We start from the raw sequence: 23,510 nt of genomic DNA on the forward strand, positions 1-23,510 counted from the left end.
ATTATAAATAATTATAAATATTCAGAAGAATATTTTACTTTCATATATATTCATATTTAATATACTACTTTTTGTTAAACTTTCTCAATACACGTACTAGGTGTGGATGAATACTCGTATTTATTTATTTAATCAATATTATTACTACTATTATTACTATATTATATTACTATATAGTAATATTATTACTATATTAATCGTCCATACGTTAATTAATTTTTATTTCTCATGTTCAATTGACGTAATTGATCCGTAATCTATAAGAAAACGAAATAAAGCAATTAGAATACATAATAGCAAAATCAGTTATGTTAGAGTTATACAATAGTCAAGCTTACAAACGGAAGGTCAAACAAATCCTACATATGCAATTATAACAACGAAATGTAGGACCAAAAAGGAAACTAAAGAAAACTCACACTTTATTTACATTTGTAATGTTGTTATGTACACATACAATAGATAGTTAATCATGTGTACGTATATTGCGCATGTGCGTATATTACGTATAAATTAATTAAATGACGTAGAGAATAAAGTAGAACTACTCTCTATTTAATAGAATACCTATCGAGAATACTACGTCGTCGATAAGCAAACTTCCATACGTACCTCAAAAGCAGTGGTTTGTCTTATCGGCACAGCGGAAGGTTACTACACCACCAAACTGTACCACTCCGTACAACGCGCTGCTCGTAACTACGAACGTAGTCCTCCCCTCTCCGTCTCACAGTGCGTAGACTCCGCTACCCCTACTCCTCTTGGATTCCGTGGACTACGCTATCCCCACTCCGCTGCTGCTGTAACAACTATTAAATATATATTAATAATTTTATCACGACGTAACATGCACACAATTTCTACGGAGATTATACTCTACTATAATCGAAAAATTACATTTATACTAGAGAATAAAATCTAATATTCATTGAATAATTTTTATTATGCAGAACTCGACCATATATATGTATATGTACATATATATGTGATCAAGTATAAATGCCGTTTATATGTATTTAATTATTATTCACATAATGATTATCATGAATATTATAGCATGTTATATGCTTAAATATTCAACTTATATCGTAAAAAGCGATAAAATAGAACAAAATTTATTCGCTTCGAAGACAATTTTCACGAATCAAAAGGATGAAATATTTAAACTTACATTTCCCCGAAATTAGTCACAAATTTATATCACAAACTATCAAAACGAGTTTCAGAGGCTATATTTTCACTTTTTTCTACATTTTTACTATGCAAACACTGCTTATTGAACTTAAAAATGGAAATTTAAAGCAAGAACAAAATGTGACGCTACCGCCACGATAGCTCGAACTAGTCTACGAAGAATTTGAATTTCGCCTACTGAATTCTTTTGAATACGATTGGTTGAGAAGTTTTATATTGAGAGTACAATATAGTATCGCATTATAACCCTCTAACGGTAAAATACTGAACTATGTATAAAATGTATTTATATATATTTTAATTATTAAAATAAGTTTATATTTACAATAAAAATTTATCAGGAATTCATATTTCCAATCAGGATTGGATATTAATATTAAATCAATAATACACGTCAATTATATATTTATATTAATTTTCAATCTTGTTACTGCTTCTCGTCTGTTTTAATATAATACAATTTTATTATAATTCAAACAAATTATTGTAGTGTTTCTAATATTTTAATGTTCCATCACACATTTCTTTGAAAAATTCATACAGGTATAAAGATAAATAACTTCTTAGATGGTTTTATATTTAAAATTTGTTTGTGAACTCTACCAACAGAGGGTGGTACAAATTTTGTAGAACTATAAAATCAAAATAAAAAAATCGTGAAAACATATTAAAATGTTAAATGTTCATCTTTTCTTTCTGAACAGCATCATGAACTGTCGAATTTGTAAAATGAATTGCACAATTATCCACTAGTTACCACCGTCAAAGTACATATCTCGAACCAAAGGATACGGTTGAACAAAGATAGCACTGTTGTTTGGAAACAATATAAAAGACTGCTATGCAAACATGTTGAACGCAACGAGCGTGATTAAGTGAAAAATATTCTGTACATCTAGTAAGAAGTAACACTGGCTAAAGTTTCAGTGTAAACTACATTTTTCGTTCCTCGATGATGATCTAAAAATATTATAACCTATACGTGTCCCGTGAATTTATTATCGTACAGGTTTGAACAAATTGAGATAGCCGTGACAAAATGCGTGATACGCACGACAAACATTAATGCAAAATGTAATGATAGTGTTACAAATATTTGCAAATAAAATAACGTAGGGATACCAAGTTCAAAGTTAATTATGACGCGTAAGTGTGTACTGTGCAAAGAAACCAATTATAGAAACACTTATAGCTTCTTCTCGGCACCGAAAGACCCAGAGATGCGTAAAAAATGGCAAAACGCCATTGGTATCGAAAATTACGCTGTTACAGACGATACATATGTATGTAGTAAACACTTTCATAAAAATGATATCATTACACATTGGGTTAGTGGAGTGCCACCACATGTTATATCAGTAAGTTATAATAGTTATATATTTATAATACCATTCATTTGTAGTAACAATGACTTAATTCTCAATTTTGCTGTTTTTAAGTTATTAATACGGAAAGAGCACATTGCGCGAGTTCTTGATATTGATAATGATGACATTATAATATTTTTATTCCAGTTAGACGTGTTATTGTACCAATTTTACATTTTGATATGACGGTTTTACAAAATTTTAACAGTTAAAAGTATCTAAATCTTTTGTCTTCATCTGCATTATTGTATTATATAGTTAAATAATTTCATTATTTCACAGATTAAATATAAAAAATGCAGGCTAAGACCAGGAGCTGTACCTGGAAAACACTATCATCTCAAAGAAAATCTAAAAGATCAAAATTCTGATGATTCCGATAGTAACATGAATAGCTTGACGAACGATGACAAGATACATACAACCGAAGGAAAAGAACAGAATTTCCTCATACGCAGAACCGAAGAAAAATTACAAACGAATAACGATGAGAATCCTAAAATTAGTCCAACGCAACATCAACAGTCTTCTCAAGATATTAATGGACATAATTACAATGAATCTTCCAAGCGAAATAGCAATCAAACAAAACAAACTAAAGTTATAAATATAGTGGAGGACAGTATTATTTCTGAGAAAAAATCAATAGAGGATAAAAATTCTGAGAAAGAGAAGAAAGAGAAGCAAAACGAATTATTTAAAGATGATTCTTATTCCAATTTATCTGATAAAATTTCCGAGTCTTCCTCTAAAATTTATAATGTCTCAGAAGAGGATGAAACTATGGCATGGAGTCCTAGAACATTGAAAAAGGAAAAATCAACAGATCATAATTATTTGGGAATGGAAGCAGTGTACATAAAAACCGAAATGGATAATTTTAATTATAACGAATTAGATACATATTATTCTACGTATAATGAAATCGATCAAAATGAGATGCTATTTGAAGATTTACTTGAAGTATATACAGAAGTAGCATTACCGCGTGGTTGGTCTTGTTTAGTGACTTCTAAAGGCCATACAACGACAATAGTGTATCTATATATGGGAATAACAAAAGCTGGAATGCCTTTCACGGAGAAGCAAGTGTTTGTAAAAAGTGATATGGTGTTACATTGCGCTGCTGTAAATACAGAAATTAATCCGCTCATTCACAATCTCATAAGGGAAGGGAAACATTTAAAAGTACAAAGTTTAGTAGATATAGAAGAACTCATCGATGAATTTGATCAAAGAACTGTCTGTCTAGGTATTCCTATATTTCCCTTTTCTTACTCTTTGGTTAATATTTTTAGCAAACATTAAACCTTTTATTTTATAAATTAGGTATATACAATACTGAAGGATTCCGAGACTTTAATCGTATTAAAATTGCTTACAAGGATGGTGTACAGTGGAGACATGTTCAGTGTCCGTTAATAGTAAATAACGATTCGTCGAGATGTACAAAATGCATTTCTCTGTCTCATACGTTACAAACTAAATCCAAGAGTCTCGTGTTCCTTAACAATCCTCTAATATTTACAGAAGAGCAACATCGAGTACATTCGATTCGCCAGAAATACAAACGTATGAGACGACAAGATCACGAGTATGAACTTATAAAATTATTCAAGGAATAATCTTAAATAAAATTTCAGAAGAAATTACGATTTCTAATTGCATTCTTCTCACCCGAATTATTTTGTAAAGGATACATGTGAAATATTTTAATACATACAAGATTTAAAAAAAGATTTCTTTAATTCGAATTATTTGAATATTGTCAATGTATCTTTCAAACAAAGGTATACAAGTATAAACATCTTTTTTTAAGTTTAATTTAGTTCGTTAATTAACGCTAAATGGCTTTTTCATCTACGAAATTTGTATTTGCTTCCAGGAATAAATTTATCATATTTTTTCTCTTTGCATTCCTAGAACCATTGAAAAATAAATAGGTTACAGATTTATCCAGCTTTCACTAGGCTATTATTAAAAATAATCTAAGGTGATTTATACATGTTATAGACAATTTTTTATTCTTTATTATATTTCTTACCGAAAACCACTCTGTTTTTAGTTGTTCTAACATTTTTGGCGTTAATAAACCTCGTGATATCAACGTATCAGCTAATGTTCCTTTTATAGGTTTATCTGTAACATAAATAATATAATTGTACAAAAATATAATAAATCAACAGTGTTTATCGTATATATTAAAATTACCACTTAATCCTTCACCAATCCTTAATTGTTCTCCTCTGGCATCAGGGCCTGTTAAGTATAATCAAATATTATTACTTAATCCATCTCTGATCCAACGAAAAGCAAATAGCAATATTTAAAATTAAAATATTATATATACCCGCATAAGAACTCTTAAATAATTTTGCAATCCTTTTAATTCCTTCCTCGATAATTTTGTCTAACTCCTGTTGCAATTGTCTAACTGAATCTCCATCAGGAAACAAATCTGACATTCGGTAACTATATGAAATACAAATATCGTTATAAATTCATGTATTTTATAAACGAAATTGAATTATCATATATTTACTTACCTTAACCAAAGATAAACATCTAGTACATCGAATATACCTTCTAAACGAACAAGATCAGCAAGATTTGTTGGCGTTTTTGGAGGCCATCCAATTTGTGAACATAGCCACATTGCAGTTGCTTGCTCGTTTTTACTACATTGCCGAGCGTACTAAGTAAAAAAATGTAAAAGAATATTTAACGTAAAACATTAAATAGCATACATAATTCAAAGCACCTAAGAAAAAAAGTGAACATGTTCATTTTTCTGATATTGCATTTCTGAAGAAAAATTTCTATATGTTTAGTCATTCGATGGCAAAATTGTAATTTATCGCAGTTCCATTTATAAATGGCCACAATAGTCCTTTGAGATCACTGTACCCGCGGAAGAAATATTTAGTGTATACAATTTTAACTATTCCACTTTTTAAACAAGCTAACCAGAGATTCGATGTACTCGTCACGCTTTGAACAAGATAACGAATATGAAAATATAATATTCACATCAAATACTTTCAATCTATTGTAATCAAGTCTTGATCAAATGTGATATTTTTTTAATTTCCTGATTGATGTTTCGACATATCTAGCTTTTCCCTTAGGTGCTCCCATTCTAATTTACCTTTAAAAACATACTGCATGTGAGAGGAACTTTCCTGTTGACTGGTGCACAACAAAACACGTATCGCGTACGCAGTGGTAAAGGTATGTGTTGTATCATGTCAGCAAGAAATTTAAAATCTTCTAAATTGCAAATAAAATACAAAGAATCGTCGAGTTCGCAAAGTGCAATGAAAATGTTCTGAAAAAAAAAAAATGTTTGAATAATGATAGATTATAAAATTAATTGTACTTACAATGAGATTTGATAATGGTGCATTTGGTAGATAATAAGCATATAATTCTATTTGATCCGCTGTGGGATGAAGCCCAGCGCGTGTAATTTCGTCTGGATCTCGCTGCAATAAATCTTGTAATAAAGGAAGATCTTCAGGTTTATAAGTTGTCACATATCCCTACAATACAAATAATTAATGACATATATATATATATGTCATATATATATATATATGTTTAATTGGTTTACCCTTATTGAAATGATCAAGCAGGATGAAGACAATATTCCAAAAACATTAAAAATATTTCAGCATTTTCAACCATTTGTGGCTAATTAAAACAACATAAAATAAAAAAAATGAAGAGTAAAAGTCGAAAAATAAGATTTTAGTTACCAGTAATATTTTTAAACATTAGAAAAAAAAATTAAAATCTTCAATTAACTACAATTTCACTTTCCCTACTTACTTATTTACTTACTTTATATTATAATGGTCTAATACTAATCTTTTTCAATATAACATATAACTTGAGCAATAGTCTTCGTTTTTCTAAAAAATAAGGTATTTGGAATGTTATCTTTTTCCCTTTCAAAATTCACAAAAAGATAATTTATAAATTACTTTCGACCACTGTGTTCCATAACGACCAGCACGACCGGCTATTTGTAACGCAGCTGACACGGAAATCGTATCCACTTCCATTTCCCCTTTTTCATTTACAGTTGGTTGGGAAAGACTATAAAATATAATTCTACGAATATGTCTGAAAGAATATTAATATACTCTTTAGTTTCATCATATTATCGACTAATTCGCTGAATATTGTAAATATTTTGTACACATTCGAATGCTGTAGCTTGGCTCGTTTGCACGGATATCATTACAATATTCTGCAAATTAGTTCTATGCAAAAGAATTAAAGTATATATCGTAGTAAGCTTACAAATTAAGGCCCATTCCTATTGCATTGGTAGCTACTAATATTTTACAAGGATCCTCCGCGTCATTAAATCTTGCAGCCTGTGCTAATTTTGTACCTGGTGGTAAACTACCATATATTACAGCTACTTTTATCCCCATTTTTTCAATGGCATTCGACACAGCAAATATTTCATTTCTACTAAAACAAACTATACAGTCTCCTGGTTGAACATTTTTTAAAGAGCAAAGTGCTGATTTCTCTACTTCCAGATCAGTCAGCCGTTTATATTCTTTTATTTCCACCGTTTCACCTGTTGTTAGGCATATGGATTGTATCTATATTATGATTGAAGAAATTATATAAAATTTAACAAATGTATGATATTTTCAGATATATCATTTGTAAAGCTATAGAACCTACAATAGGTATAGCGGCGTATTCACCACACAAATGTATTTCATCCGCAGCGATACCAAGAATGGCTCTCGTCCATGCCCATCCTCTACCAGGATCACGTATTAGTTGAATTTCATCAATTACTGCTACCTCATCTGTAATTATAATAATAGTCTTGAAAATTGATGAACATAATAAACCAGATATATACTTAGCTCTAATTATTCCAGTGCTTTTATCAAAGGTAATAAATGTACTTACAAACATTTTGTAAATTTGCCATTTCTACAGAACAGGAGATATGGTTTGCAGGTGATGTTACATTCTTCGCGTACCTGTGTTCTTCTCCTGTTATTAAATCACAAGGTGTACCCTATAATTGTTATTTGCATTTAATAAAAATAACGTAACACAATGGTATATTATTGATACTACTGACCATAAAGTTACATTTGTTAAAAACTTCAGTGGCTAAGAGTTTTAGCGGCCCACAATAAACGCCACTTTTTGCCGATATAAATCGTTGCAGAGCATGATACGTTTTACCGCTATTTGTAGGTCCGGCATGAAATATAATTTTTCTTTTCTTCGCTCTTGCTATGGGATACCTAAAAATACTAGAAATTAAAGGATGTCTTTAACGCGTAAAATAATAACTTAAATCAACAGCTACCAATAGCATGGATTTCGTAAATCACTGATCTTCTTTAATTCATCTAAACAGTCGATGTGTGGATACATCTGTTTGGCGTAACGTAAAAAATATGGGAATATATCGGTAATGTTTCCTGCGCCCACTATAATGTCTTTTAACACAATGTGAAGATCCGTAGGTAACGAGTCAGACGCTATGCAATATTTTCGAAAACTGGTCATGGTTGTGTTAAAAATGACGTCTGCAAAAAGTTAGGTAACTAATGAAATCAAATATTAACAGGAGAACCGTTTCACCACTGGATACGTAGATGACAATAATTACCGTCCAATCCATGTTTTGCACTTAACTCCTTAACAGTGTCTTGGTACGCGAACTTACACAGGATATTTATAATATCGCGTTTGTTTAAAGTACCAGACAACTCGATACCAATGTTCTCTTCGTTTGCATTCGTTTTCACGATGATCGGTTTAAATAATGAGCTTATAGACGATTTACTATTTGTGTGTTTCCTTCTTATGCTCTGTGCACATTTCACTGTAGGATTTAATTGCCTGAAAATAAGATTTTTAAGAGTATAACGTTGATGTAATTGTCTCGAGAAGATATTCAATCAGATCACAGAAACTCTGATAGCACCTTAAAACCAATGATACCAAAAAATTACTGCGCCGTTTCAATTGCTCTGCGACAACATACATAATTGGTATCATTTTTCACACGATTCCCATTTATTTTCATATTCTACAATTTTTAACATAGGAAAACTTGAACCTCGTGTATCAGGATAAAAGGTTAAAGTAGGTGGCGGCACCTTTGCTCGCCGTGAAACCGAAAGGAAAATTTGTATCGAACACGAGTCGTCGCTATATTTTTCATTTCAGTTTATTAATAGTGTTAATTCGCGTTATTTACCCGGAAAAGTTACACATGGCACACTTTTTAACGTAACAACGGTAAACAAGAGCACGGTTTTAACGTAAACCGAGGGATCAGGTAAATTTTCTGCCCAGAATCATAGATTACGAACACGATTAAATTCAAATCTGTTTTCACCCAATTAAATTGAAAGGAAATCCATGCGAAACGTAATTAATAGAGGAACTTCCTCTGAAACATTCGATCTTTTCCATTTTCAATCTTAATCGTTAAAAATTGATCGTAAATAATTTTCCTCGCCTCGACGCATTTCAGCAATTTAAGACGCACACATCGTATCAATGATTTATCGTGCGTATCTTATAGAAAATTACGAATACTTAATAGTTTACATATAGCATTTCATATTATAGATATCATTACTAAAAATAATTATAATTGTGTCATTGTTTTGTCGCAGGTTCTGATTGAAAGCTTCTATTTCCTTTCTTGTAACAAAAACTATATATATGCATATATATTTAGTGTGTAACGGTTGTTACACGTGAAATGTTTTTTTTCGTTCACATTCTAGAACGAAATTCTGCTTTCGTATTACTTCTCGTCAAACTCGAGGATCTCAAGAGATACAAGTTAAAAGTTTCTTTATTTTAACCTAACTAAACATTTCGAATCATAATGTATCGAGAGAGAGAGAGAGAGAGAGAGAGAGAAAAAGAGAGAGAATGATACGATTCTATCAAAAAACAATGTAGAGCACGAAAATTGCAATACAATCGCGTACGAATAAAGTTTTGCAAAGATAAAATGTTATACGGATCAAAGCATGATTACTTTAAATTTTCATAATTACAAAATTAACATGATACAAAATGGTAAACTTTCATTACCACGAAATCTCTTTTGTTCCATTATCTCATTCGTCATTTGTCATTCAGTAAGAAGTATCAATTTGGAAAGGTTAAGTCCTACAGTTGAATAAAATTAATCTCCTCTCTGTACAAATTCCCCGTAATACCAGAAACAAATTCTAACGCAAAATATGCGTAAGTCGTAAATACGAAGGTATTCGTTGCACCTCTGTTTCCGAACCTTTTGGTAGACGGGAGAACAAAAAATTGTTACAGATCAAACGAGACGAAAATGTAACGCAAAATTATGTGCGGGCAACCCTGTACCACCTGCGTCGGTGGTTCGTGCCTGCCTCGGCCCATCTTTGGCACAGGTATTTTTCGAATACACTCATCAAGACACGATTGGGCTATTGGACGTGCTAACACCGGCGAAAAAGTCGAGAACGTGCTGGTCGATCTCGTCCGACGAACACGTGCTCGAGAAGAAGGTCGCACCGCCGACGGACCACCAAGTTGTGAAAGCATTCGTCCACCAAAACATATTAGGTACATGTAGCATCATGAGGACGTCGTTCGATACGTGGCTGTAATAACGTTGAATTGAAACAATGCAGAGATAGGCGAAACGCTGTTGGAGGGCGTGAAAAGGGAAATCGAGGAAAGTCTGCGAGATAAAGTGGAGAGACAGTCACGCGAGAAGTTTTACATGTATCAAGCGAAAAAGAGGCGAGAGGCTGAGCTGGACGTACAACAATTGCACGAGAGATATAAGAGTTACGTTGAAACTGTTCGAGGAAAGATACAGAAGCAGCTCGAAGTAATGATCTTACAATGTGGATTATTTAATGCGGATTCGAAGTAATTGTTTAATCGACGAGTTGTTCTCATTTTTCTTTGCTGCAGTAATTCGTTTTTTCTCTCTTTTTTTTTTTGTTACGTACGATTGATTAATCGCCGGATCATTAACTCGAGTTAATGATCCGGTGTCATGTAAGGCGATATCGAAGGAAGCAATAATATTTCGGACTTCTATTATTCATGCAATAAATTTGAGATAATTATGAACGATTATTGGCTCGATGCAGCCCATTTTTTTGGAATGAGAACATTTTATAAAAACTTAAATTCAAATAACTTCGGTAACAAGAAAGAGCTCGTTCTAGAAATATCTCGGTTATGTGCTATACGATTGCATAACACCGTGTTAGTATCTTACAATCATTCTACGAGGATATTGAGTACCCTCTTATCTAGAGTAGTAAATCACATAATAGTCTAACAAAAGGAAAGAAATATCCTTCAAAAAAAGAAAAGAACAGTAAGACCCAGAAATCATTTCAATCTAACATTAGTGTTTTCTACGAATTTTAAACTTACACGTTTAAAGCATTCAATATAAATATTGGAAACGAATAATATAACTATATACAAAATTGCGCGTGTCTATGAGAAGTGAAAAAGGAGAATTTTATTTCCCAGATAGAATGGTCGAAAGCGGCCACGGAATGTGCCAAGAACACTCAAAAAGCTGTTGCGCAGGAACGAATGAACGTGATCCACGAAATGATGCGGAAAATGCGTGCGGAAATGACGTACGTTGTGCAAGAGTTGTACAAGGAATTCGAAGAGATGTTCGCTTCCCGAAGAGATGTTATAATCGCCGACTTCAATCAAATCATGAGGTCACCTCCAACCAGATCATATTCCATCATGTCCCTGCAATGATATTGTCACGTAATTAATTTTAATTGATATTGAGATGCAGGCAGAAGCATGTAAAATTGAGAAAAGAAATGCAAGAGTTCGAGGAAAAAGTGAGCAGGGAGTTGTGCATTCAGAGGCGTCAGTTTGAAATGCGAAACGCCGCGGATGTGATGTATGTTCTATGCATGGAACGGCTACGAAGTAACAACGAGATGCATATCATGCATAAATACTTTCAGGTAAAGGAATCGATCGAATACCTCTAGCTAGACGCGAGTAAAGTATGTTCATAAAAAAATTACGCATTTAAACAGCAACAAATCGATGAAATTCACAAATTGATCGGCCGCTTGAAAGACGTGGCCACCGTCATGAGAAAAGAAATTGTTGATTGCCACGTGGAGAAGAAATTATTAGCGGAACAACTTTGCAGCGTTACTAAGCATTTCCAGAAGTTCATCGATTTCGTTTTTTGCGCTATTCCGGGACAAGCGGATTATTTATTACCATTAGAGTTGCAACGATTAATTAGCATTGATAAAGATGAAGAGGACAAGAATAAGGAAGTAGAGAAAATAATCGAAAAGGAAAGAATATAGTCATTATTATCTGTCGTGTTTATTGTTGCAATTTCGTTAAGTGCAAAGTAATTGAATATGTATTGCCTTGTTGAAAAATAAAGAGAAAAATGTTAAGCTCGAGTTGTAATATAAATTTGAGAACGTTAAACAGAAAAGAATTTATATAAATGAATATATTGTGCAATAAATTGAGGAAGAAAAACAGCTCCTAAAATATCCGTTATTCTGGAAAAGTATCATCGAGAGACGGGTTTGTTGGAAGCAAGTTTATTTACGCAAGTATATTTTTTTCTAAAAGCGAGATAACTAGAGAAAAAAATAATACAAGTGCTTTCTAGTGATAATACATATAGTAAAGTACTGTAACGTATAAAAATGCACAGATTGCTCTATTAAAGTTTAATGTTGTCTACAATTTTTTCGAATTAAAGATTCGATCACTCGTTTTTTACCATTTTTTTTTCTATTGCGAGTCTCTCGATCGATAAAAAAATTAGCACAAGATACTGTAGTGGCAAAACGTACCTGGTTTAATTTTCGTCCGCTCGAATGCTAATTCATTTCTTCATCGCATATAAATGTTACTATTCTTGATGGACGATACCATTCCGGGTCCGTTTGGAGACTTGATATTCTTGGATGATAGAATTCGCGTTTGATAACAGCTTGTCGTCCGAAGGTATTTCTTGGAACAGACGGATAATCAGTTAGGCGCCACCCGTGTATCCAACTGGTGCAATCCGGATAGTAATAACGATTTTCTGGAATGCCTTTTAATCTAAAATAATCAGGGAAAACATTAGTCTAGAAAAATATTCATTTATATTAGTTGAATGACTATGATTCTGAACAAGATGGAAATAGGAGTACTGAAATGAAGAGATATAATATATAAAAATGATTTTCTTTTTTATTCAAGTATATTTTTAAATAATTATCTCTTTTAATTACGTTTACAAAGAGTTAATATAGTATGTAAAACCTTTCATTCATGTAATTTTCAGCGGCGATAAAACTTGGGACATCTTCGTATAAAATGGCTTTTATTTGCGGGTCGACTGGTTTCATTATGTTCATATTGATAGAACTATCTGGTTCGAGTGGCCTCCAATTTGGTAAGGATTTTAAACGTATCTATGGAACAGAAAGCTTTATCTAAATTTAACTATACAAAGAGCATATATGTATATAAAAAGTTTATTATAACATGTAGAAGTTGCATACAATGTCTTCTCTTGGATGTTTCTCTGGTTCGTGTTCCGACGGCAGTTTCATCTCCTTCGACTTCCCTAAGCGTTCTAATAACTTCTGCTGATTTTTTAAAAACCATCTAATACGCGTGTTTTCTTCCTTCTCAATCATCGCGGTGTGAAACGCTTGGCAACGAGCACCGCAGATCCCTCGGGTTGTCATGATTTAACTTTGTCAACTGCTGAGCAGTTTGTAGAAAATCGTGACCAAAATCTGTATATAAGCCCATTGATTTAACAAGAAACTACATTTATAAAGAATTTTCAACATAGCATAACTCTGAAGCAAGATTACATATTACCGCGACGCTCAGATGTTTCTTCGTTAACAGCTTTTCTTTTTCATTTAATGCTGTAGGCAAGAGAAACATTCCCGTGATATATATATATATATATATCCTTTTATATTTTATACATTTATTTTATTTACATTGTTATTACATGTAATATACATTACTGTACGCAAATCAATTACCTTTTAGTGCACTATCGTTATTAACTTACGTAATAATACCAGTGGGAGCATTACTTTATATACATATAAATTTATCAAATAGAAATAATAATGAATTGAAGCACCGAATGATATTGTATATAATAAACTTATTAATTTAAAATGAAAATACGTACGAATGATTTCTTCTTCAACTTTTCAGGGTGAATTAGTGTCCATGGAAATCCATTGATCATCCTGATATCCGCAACCCGTATGTAAATATTAACAGAAACTGGGCAACTGATATTACTCTTCACTCTATGCAAAGTGAGTATTTATTTAAACAATTAAAACGAATATACAATTTAATTTTGCGCGATAATTGAGTTTGTGAGAATACTGTGAACACAAAATGTATGTACGTTCGTTAAACACCGGTCGCAATTTGAATACGTACTATTATTTATCCGGTACACCTTGTAATTTATACATACAACACATATATGTATACTTGTATGCACAGTTCATGGTACCTGCTATATTTTATTATAAATTGTCCGTCTTACGAAAAATCGAATCTTCGCACCATAAAAATAATTTAAATATGTATTTTTTTTTCTTTTTTTTCATTTCTTCTTTCCGCTTCTTTCAAAAAGTAATATATATATGTACATATTTTCATGGTGAGGCTACCAAAATGATATTTATAAAAGAGAGTATACATTTTATACGCACACAACAAAGAATTAGTGACAATATTTTTGCGGCGTCAAAGTAAATGGTATATCAATAATGATGGATAATAATAAATAAATATGGCGTGAAGTATGAGATTTCATATGATATTACTCCCTCTTAAAGTCAACATCAAATGACCCCGTAATCACAGCCATAGGAAGCAATATTGTGATACATTATAGTTTAGATGCATCGTTTATATTACAAACTGACTAAGGAGCAATTCTTAATTTGTACTTGTATAATCAAGGCGAATTGTACTTATCGCACAATAACATTTGCCATTCCCTTTTCTGCTAACTTGTTCCTCCATACTGTACATATACGCGTGTAATATTATTAACTTATCTACATTGTCCTACAAGATAGTCTAAATTTTTCTATACCTCTTTACGCATGACTTATGTAACGTGTTTCGTTTCGCAATTCGTAAATCTTAGTAATTTTACTTAGTTATTTTTTTATCTAACAACTGAGATTAGAACCTGTGTTATTGTTTTACCTAAAGTACCGAATATTAAAATTTTTTTTTTACAATTCTTCCCGCTTAAAGCACGTTTACTTTTCGAAAGTTATAAAGTCCCCAAGTCAATTTTTAATTATGCCGACTCGATTATGCTAGACAAACTTGTTCATTAACCATTATTTCCATGCATCCCACTGTTCGTTCATTTTTTCTCTTTTTTTTTTTAAGTTATGTATATTGTACAATATCAAATATGCTATGTAATCTAATTCACTATTCAAGTGGAGCATACTTTTCAAACTTAATATTCCTTTTTTTTATTCTTTAAATGCGTGCATCATTGTTTCGTTGATAATTCGGCCGATATAATTATTGCATTTAATGAAGTATCTCCAACAATTTTTTTTCTATACAAAATATGTTTATATTATTTCGATTTAAAATTAAATACAGTTCACTTTTAAATGTACAAATTTATCGTAACAATTTTAATTTTTCCACACGTCAGATGATTCACGGACGTATGAAGTATACTTACGCGAATCAGACATAATAAAAGGATTCATATTATAACAAAAGCATATAAACTATTTGATTAAATAAATTGAACGTAGTTTACGTAATATTTAATTTACCGATATTTTACTCCATGTGAACAGTATGGTAGATGATAGCGTATCTAACTGTTTGCGTACACCGGATTCCGATCAGCTATACTATTATTTAATAATATCTAATCTTCGAAGTGATGTTGCTAATTAATAATTTCGTCTCACCACTTTTCTTTTTCAATATGATACAACTGTTAATTATTTCGTTCGATAAAATTGTATGTTCAGTAATAATATCAAATTTTTTATAGTATCAAAAAAACGCAGAGTACATTGCTTTACATGTTCTATCAATTGATAACGTTCAAATTTGTCAACGATACCGTTGTAAATAATTACTTGGTTTCTTTTAACTATAATGTATTAAACAAAAATATGATGATATTGTAGTTGGTATATATATATATATACATATATATATATGTCGTTTAAAATAGTCATATACTATAAGAAGTAACTTAAAAAATTTTCTGATACGTTCTTTTATTCCGTCGAGCCTGCGTCCTGCACTTGGCCCGAAGAAATTGACTTTTCTATATATATATGTATAATTCATTCATTATGAATTATTCTACGTATGTGTAATAATACCGTAGCAACAGATGAATCAACAAAATGTTATCGATAAACTTTCCAAATACGAAAAAACGGATCATCTTATCGACCACCCTTCAATGCAATTTGAATTGTCATTAAAGGATTCAGAAATACCTATCTTGTGGTCACATCAAGTAACACGGTGGTCGGAGCGTTTTTGTTTAGGTATACGCCCATATCTTGAAAGCGACTAGACTTAGAAGGAGAACCTTGGTTTTGATTAATTCCGACTGGTGAATCATTGTCAACTTCTGGTTCGCGATATCCATCGTCTTGCTTCTCGTGGAGTATATATTTAAAAAATTCGTATCTAAACAATTTGTAAAAACACTGTTCTGTACAACGAAACGTTTTCTTCTTTTCCATTGCAAATAACATTGCAAATATCATCGTTATTATTATATATCGCCCATCTGTGCCAAAACTATAAACATGCAAATTCATATTTTGAGTAAAAAAAAAGCAAGCTGAATGCTATTTCCCAATGAAACAATATCTGACATTCTACTTAAGTCTGGATAAACAACACTGATATAAAAGAAAAACGTTTTATCTTAGAGATCATCTGATTGCATTTTACATTCATTTGTGAACTTGCATAACTTATCGAATTGCATACTCTATAGTACCAACACAAAGAGTGTAATATATATAGTAAAATAATATATATGCTTACGTTGACCAACAAATGGTGGTGGCTGGAATTTGATAGAGAACACGGGCATTTAATCCACGAAAATAACCACGTATACCTCCGTATCTGTAAACCTTTTTTAGAGCATCTACCATACCTTGAGCATGTACCCCACTCTGCGTATTTAAAACTGTTTTACAAACGTCTAAGGGTGTTGTGACTGCAGCAGCCACAGCTCCTGCTAACGCACCTGTAATTCATATAAATTTAATTGGCGATAATTCTAATATATAAACGCGTTTTAAAAAGTAATTATAATTAATATAAATAGCATTTTATGAAATATATATGTATACACACCTGATGTCATATGTGCTAGGGGATTATAACCGTGGTCGGGATTCGTAAATGCTTGTGAAATTTCATAAGTCATAAAATGAATCATCTGAAAGGGTACATTCATTGCCAACTGTGTCGTGTAACTTCTATAGAACGCGAATACGCCTTCATTTTTATATATATTCGTTATACAAGTTACAACATCTCGGTAAGGAGAGTTGTACATTTGTAATCGTTGCTTGACCACTGAAATAAGACATAATTTCGATTGTTCACTTAACGATGCATGCCCTTTCACATTATTGAATTTCTTAAATGCTAAAAACTAAATTTGGATCGTTTAGTACACAAATATTGTATGTCCACTTTTACTGTTTCTGAGAAATATAGATTTAATTTCATTTGAGCAATTACTCTGAAACATGAAAAAATACTCGTCGTAACATACTTAAAAGATAATTTTCGCTAAGACCATATTTAAAACAATGAATATTGTTGCCACTTCTAATTCTAATATTGTTCAAAGTTTTGCTGCGAATTTTCTCTATTCTACCCCCTCCGATAATTCTAATCCATTCGAAAATGTGTCTTTATGTCGCTTTTTTGGCCGTAGAATATACTTTTTTGCAATTATTGCAGTATACAAAAAAATTCTATCCAAAAAATAACGAAATGAATTTCGTTTTTGTGAACGTTCAATCGTACGTGAATGAATAATAATAGCTGCATTTGCTATTATAATCAAACCTTGACTTTCGACGGTAGCAGCATCGAAAGATACACTGAACGTTGATAAATGCAGAAAAAAATACAAACAGATAGTTAAATTTTACTGGATGATCTGAAGTGGTGGCGAAATTGATTTTACGATTTTTAGGCACTTCACCTCGTTCCCTAATTGACTCTATTTTTTATTTATTTTTTCATTTGTTTGAACCACTTTAGGAATAAGAATAAGAGATTCAATAAGTAATGTTGGGAAAAGATTGGTTCCTATAATCAGGCGATCTTTTGCATAATAATCTATAAATTAATAGTTGTATATTATTGTGCAAAAAACCCCTGAAGCAGCTTATATGGTCGATCGCACACAGGTACTCACTTGGCTGCTATAGTTATGGGACTCCATCTAACTATGTACATATATCCCTCAACTCCAGCGAACACGCAAAACTTTAACGCTAAGGTGATTGTGCAATATCTCTTTCACTCCACTTATTTCTATATTTAAGACTTTCGAGTGTCGATATTGTATGTAGTTCAACTGTTTTCCTCAAATCGTATGACGCATAACATCAATGTTGCCGTTTATAGAGTACATGAGTAAGGGCACGTTGCAAGTGGAACGTATCAGCGCTGACAAAATAAACACAACGAAATAAGTAAGCAAGTGCGCGCACATTTACACGCTGAGCTTACGAGGCGCCAATGAAACTGATTTCGTTTTGTTTCAACTAATCAGCACGTATAAAGGAACTCATATAAACAATTTATTGTATGAGTCGTCCGGGGCTATATCTGGACCACTATCGCAAAAGGTAGATTCCTTGGCAGGGATTGCCAAGTCTTTAGGGGAGATAGAGTGGGAAACGTCGAATGCGAGGCGCAACATTTTTAGTTTCTCACTTTCCGAACATTTGAAGTTTTCTGACTTTCTTCTTCACCTACAAAGGTCTTGCTCTCCCTATCCTAGCAGAATCGCGGAAAACGCGGCATCCAGATTCGCACTAGGTGATTCTGTATCCTTTTAATTCTGTCTTCTCTCGGTATTTTCTTCACCTCTATTTTTATCTGCCTTCATTATCGTCTTTCTTTTAGCTGGTTTTATAAGATATGCAGGGATATCCTAGGATCTAGAAGATCCTATCATCTGGCTAGACAGTGCCAACATATTCTACGAGTAGAAGTTCGGGAAAAAATGTTAGATAAATATAGGCTCAGGAATGCTTTAGTTAAAACTCATAGCAAAAACACGAAGAAATGACGAACTGGTTTTTTACTCGAGGAAAACCAATTCTTTGACCTTCAAGATGACTAGGTATTCTACTATAGATATTGCATGTGGATAAAGGTCATGTTTTCGAAATTGTCTTAAAGAGACACAACACATATGTATTAAATATATCTGTACTTTATACGTGCAGTAAATGTATCTGTAAACAATCTATCATGATTATAACATATCAGAAATATATTTATGCATAATCCATGTAGTTTTTAATATGTACAGTATCCGTTTGTTAAAATTCCTATGTACACTTTAATGTACATGTATTATTATATTTGTATTTTATTTTATGCAAATTTTTAATATAATATCTGAATATCTTTAAGTACATTTATACGTACCAAATAATTTGTAAAATAAAAATAGCATTTCACAAATTAATATACAGATGCTAATGTATATCAAGTCTATACTAGACATAGATATCAATTGTTTTATATTTTTGTTGGTGTTTAAAATTGTACTCTAAAATTGCATTAATTGCAATACTTGTATAAAATACATTTAATACATATGTATAAGAGAATTAAAAATTTATATTTGTAAAAAAGCTACAGAGGAAAAAATTAATCATGTATGAGTTAATGGATGAGTTCATTAATCAAGTATGAGTTAAATCGGAAACAGTGAATAAAAATGTATAAATTATTCGTAATAGATTAATAATAATTTAATAAAAGTAAAATAACTGAAATGGAGATCCAATTGTGTTTTACATTTTAATTATGTCTTTTGAATAAAAGCATTTATAAGCCTACGTTTATGTAACACATTTTCCTTACTTTTATTTGCAAATACACTGTTTGAAGGACAAAACTCAAAGCACATTGTACATTTAAATATCATATACATTTAGAACCTGTGTTTTTCTGTCTTGAATTAGTTGCTTGCTGCACATTAAATATATATGTAGCAAGGAACAATGAAGCGCTGTTTGCTAGATGTGAATTTAACAAAAAGTAGACATACAATCTTTTGTGTCAGAAAATTGATACGTACAGTATGTAGTATCTAAATTATAATAAGTGTAGTACTTGTAGCACGATAACCGCATCATTTGTTTATTTACTAATAAATTCAACAAACGTTACCTTCTGCTGGATTCATTACACCATCGTGAAGGAGTGTTGCTACACAACCAGCAGTTCCATATGCTGCTAAATGTAATTCAGACTGTACTTTGGAACTCAATAGCTTATTTTTAACAAATTCATAACACGAAAAGTACAGTGCATGCGCAGGACCAGCTCCCACGACCATTGCACTCATTCCACGAATAGGTCTCAAAACACCCTCCTGCCGAACCATCCTGGTCAAAATTGTTCCTATTCCATCTCCACTGTATGATCCTGGGGTTAACGCTTGCATTCTTGTCTGAATATAAGTAAAAGGAATATTATATCCATTTGAATAAATACATTTACTTGTTTTATAAATATTTCCAGAGATACTTTACAATTTTTTACATATAATTGGAAATATTAATTATATATAAGTATGTGAGAGGATCCATAATTGAAAATGTAATTATACGCACGAACGATGTCTAGAAACACCAAAATGATTTCAACTCATGACTTGCAACTATTTAAATAATTTTTAATCAATATATTTACACATTTTTAACCACAGTAGGACAATGAATACAGTGACGTGAATACAAAGTGATAATGCCTCGTAAATGAGATGCAAAATAATGTGGAATGTTGTCATTAAACTCTGAAATTTCACATGTGTTATAGATTGTTTGCAATCTTTCATGGATTTTTGTGCATTATATTTATATGTAGATTCTTGACAATTAAACGCGAAAGTGGCCACTAATATATGTATGCAGATTGTAGGTTGAAAGGAAAACCAAAAATAGAACCTTACCGCACTAGAGCTAAGAAATGTGTTATGTAATGAACGTTTCAAACTCATGTTCTTTACAATTATCTTATGTGTTTAAGCTATCAGGCAGGTTACTTTTTTGTGGTATCAGAAGTAGAAACATAATTTCATTCCCCTCTCAATAACATTTACGTATTTGATTGTTTAACAGTTTGGTAAGATATACTTTTACATGACATTGTACAGTACAATAGACTTATAGACTGTCTTTGTTAAGAAGAGCAAGTAAACAAAGGAAATTCGTGTTAAAGCGAATGCTTAAGAACAATCGTTTAAATGTTAACAAAAATTTAATTAGACGTGTAAACAATAAAAATGTGTAATAGAAAGTGTACGTTTCGTTTATGAGTTGATTAAAATAATTAAATAGAGAAAGTTTATTATTTTTAGTAGGAATTTTATTCGTTTATTACACAATGTTGTTTGTCAATTAACATAAATAATTTCATTATTGTTTTATCCTGCGAATATGTAACTTTACACTGGCAGTAATGTATTTAGTGACATAATAGTAGATATTATATACACTTGCAGTTTGAATGTGGTGAAAAATGAATGAAATAATTATTACAGAACACTGTTGCTACATCATTTTGATGACTAACTTAGTCGTTTGGGAATTCTAAGAACTATTACCTAGAAACAATTATGAAATTACATAGCTTTAAATGGGATTGCACAATAATTCTTTTCAGATGGATGTAAAACGATACGAATTTGTACGATCCAGTGTGTTGTTGCCTCGTAGTTGTTTAATTGGTAGTTACATTGAACGTCTGTTAGATGTATCGCTATTTACTTAAGATTACAACGACGTCCCGCATACGTGAAACCTGATTTCTACGTATCGACGAGGAAAACTGATAAAATTCCACGAACAGCCCGGCGTCTTTGAACATCACATTTATTATTATTCAAAGACAGTGCGACTCGCATTGCCATCGTATTAAATGTCATTGAATCTTATTAGAATGCAACAGAGATCGGGTATCGCGAAGCGGTTGAGGTTATGTAAAGTATCTGAGGAAAAAAAATGTGCGAGAAATAAAGCTGTTACCTTAACACTGTCAAGCGGATACATCACGCAATGCTCCATAATTCCGGCGAATGCACCCGCTGTCATGTGCACAGCCACGGAGGACGTCGGCAACGACTCGTAAACTTCCGCATTCATAGTTTCTCTATATACTTCTGTCTCGGAATTCCCAGTTAACGGCTCGAAAATGCCGGAATTACTTAAACGCACTCCTGGCCGAACTGGCAGACCAACACGTTCCTCTGGCAATGACCGACGACGCCGAATTACCCTCGATGTAGCAACATTTGCCTTCTAATCGTTGAACCGTTCATTCGTGAGGATACCAGGGTAACATTCGCTCTTTCGAAATGATAAGACGTAATCGTACTCGTTGATCGTGTCCCAATGGAACCGTATTGGAATCGAAAACTCAGTTACCCCCGCGGCAGGCAAATTTACAAATCTATTATATCCCCCTCTACGTGGTCAACCGGCAGGTAGAGGCGGTTTTTACTCGCTACGATCGCTTTCCTCAACTGCAGGGGCACATGGCATTTACGTTCGGTTGTTTGTTCGAATCGTTACGGAACTCGTTACATACTGGCATTCTTCGCGATACGGTTACGGATCGTCATACGTCCGCCCGGTGAGGTTAGGTCCACGCGCACATGTCACGCATGCGTCGTACTCAACCACGTGGTTTCTGCGTGTAGCGTGCTACGCAGTAAGCGAGCTTAATAAGTAGTTTGATTACTGTTAAAGAAGACACGCTATGCATGCACATAAAGGACGCACGGTAATACGTTCGTTTCGTGGACGCATCGTATTCGTACGATGATTCAAATCAGCGAGAAGAACATCTCTCTACAGTTCGCCGATCTTTTCCTTCTCTCGGACATGTTTATGCTAATTACAAGCTTTGTTGCCTGTTGTCTCGAGTTCGTTACTATTTAGAATGGCTCTGTGAGAAATTCGCAACGCGTTTCTGATATTTCAAGCTTGTTGATCAATGAACTTGTTGTCGGCATAAACGTGTATTGCAAACGAGTTGCTTTTCAATCGTGCGAGAAGTAAGTTTTAACCTCTGTTCGTCTCGCGTTAAATTGTCACATGTTTCAAATAAATATTGTACGTATCTGTATTCTGTATGTATTCTGAATTTTCTGTTATGTAAACTACAATTACAGGGTCTGCACTTCCTTTCCACTCAACGCGATGAACAACGCGATTTACAAAATGTCTGTCGCGCAACGCGATTGAAAATCTTACTGCTCGCGCGTATCGATTTGCGTTTAATACTTTGTAACAATTTCTAGACGACCCGACAACATCCTGGGACAATTACACGTGTTGTACAAACACCTACGAGATTACGTTACTTGGCGTATGACAAACAGTTTGCGTATTGTCGTTCTATTTATAGAAAATATCGCGATTACGGGTCTATCGCGCGCACCACTTTGCAACATTCTATACGATCGAATAAGCTGTATCAATTTACTTGGTCACATAAATATTCAATTCGTGACATAACATTTTCAAACAACGTACAAACTTCTTTGCTCATCATTGCGCGTAGACTTCGCATGGAGTTCAAACG

The 23,510-nt window shown here is 32.6% G+C and overlaps 5 protein-coding genes and 1 long non-coding RNA gene across 6 annotated transcripts; 3 read left to right on the forward strand and 3 right to left on the reverse strand.

The window, feature by feature from the left end:
* The first annotated feature begins 1,885 nt into the window (after positions 1–1,885).
* On the forward strand, positions 1,886–4,216 carry LOC143430010 (uncharacterized). The gene is made up of 3 exons (XM_076905959.1): positions 1,886–2,552; positions 2,844–3,813; positions 3,891–4,216. The coding sequence occupies exons 1-3, from the start codon at positions 2,334–2,336 to the stop codon at positions 4,184–4,186; spliced, it is 1,485 nt and encodes a 494-aa protein (XP_076762074.1). The 5' UTR covers positions 1,886–2,333; the 3' UTR covers positions 4,187–4,216.
* On the reverse strand, positions 3,421–8,754 carry Suv3 (Suv3 RNA helicase). Its single transcript, XM_076906007.1, has 14 exons — positions 8,542–8,754; positions 8,224–8,456; positions 7,918–8,140; positions 7,684–7,852; positions 7,506–7,617; positions 7,269–7,399; positions 6,870–7,183; positions 6,548–6,689; positions 5,945–6,103; positions 5,710–5,889; positions 5,108–5,256; positions 4,901–5,033; positions 4,606–4,722; positions 3,421–4,480 (listed from the first exon to the last, which is right to left on the reverse strand). The coding sequence occupies exons 1-14, from the start codon at positions 8,613–8,615 to the stop codon at positions 4,418–4,420; spliced, it is 2,199 nt and encodes a 732-aa protein (XP_076762122.1). The 5' UTR covers positions 8,616–8,754; the 3' UTR covers positions 3,421–4,417.
* Positions 8,755–8,861: 107 nt separating this feature from the next.
* LOC143430042 (uncharacterized) lies at positions 8,862–14,431 on the forward strand. Its single transcript, XR_013102594.1, has 2 exons — positions 8,862–8,898; positions 12,925–14,431. It is a non-coding gene; the product is annotated as an uncharacterized LOC143430042 (long non-coding RNA).
* LOC143430022 (uncharacterized) lies at positions 9,576–11,973 on the forward strand. Its single transcript, XM_076905984.1, has 6 exons — positions 9,576–9,827; positions 9,909–10,181; positions 10,250–10,452; positions 11,115–11,317; positions 11,401–11,578; positions 11,654–11,973. Exons 1-6 carry the CDS (start codon positions 9,824–9,826, stop codon positions 11,936–11,938), a joined length of 1,146 nt encoding a protein of 381 aa, XP_076762099.1. The 5' UTR covers positions 9,576–9,823; the 3' UTR covers positions 11,939–11,973.
* Positions 11,082–13,567, reverse strand: LOC143430031 (uncharacterized). Its single transcript, XM_076905999.1, has 5 exons — positions 13,473–13,567; positions 13,145–13,384; positions 12,903–13,054; positions 12,446–12,698; positions 11,082–11,351 (listed from the first exon to the last, which is right to left on the reverse strand). The coding sequence occupies exons 2-4, from the start codon at positions 13,331–13,333 to the stop codon at positions 12,473–12,475; spliced, it is 567 nt and encodes a 188-aa protein (XP_076762114.1). The 5' UTR covers positions 13,334–13,384; positions 13,473–13,567; the 3' UTR covers positions 11,082–11,351; positions 12,446–12,472.
* Positions 14,432–15,589: 1,158 nt separating the features above from the next.
* On the reverse strand, positions 15,590–22,100 carry LOC143430025 (mitoferrin-1). The gene is made up of 5 exons (XM_076905988.1): positions 21,950–22,100; positions 20,091–20,373; positions 17,013–17,237; positions 16,695–16,902; positions 15,590–16,328 (listed from the first exon to the last, which is right to left on the reverse strand). The coding sequence occupies exons 1-5, from the start codon at positions 22,064–22,066 to the stop codon at positions 16,133–16,135; spliced, it is 1,029 nt and encodes a 342-aa protein (XP_076762103.1). The 5' UTR covers positions 22,067–22,100; the 3' UTR covers positions 15,590–16,132.
* Between the last annotated feature and the right edge of the window lie 1,410 nt (positions 22,101–23,510).

The sequence above is a fragment of the Xylocopa sonorina genome, chromosome 12 (assembly GCF_050948175.1).
Source record: "Xylocopa sonorina isolate GNS202 chromosome 12, iyXylSono1_principal, whole genome shotgun sequence".
NCBI classification, from domain to species: domain Eukaryota; kingdom Metazoa; phylum Arthropoda; class Insecta; order Hymenoptera; family Apidae; genus Xylocopa; species Xylocopa sonorina.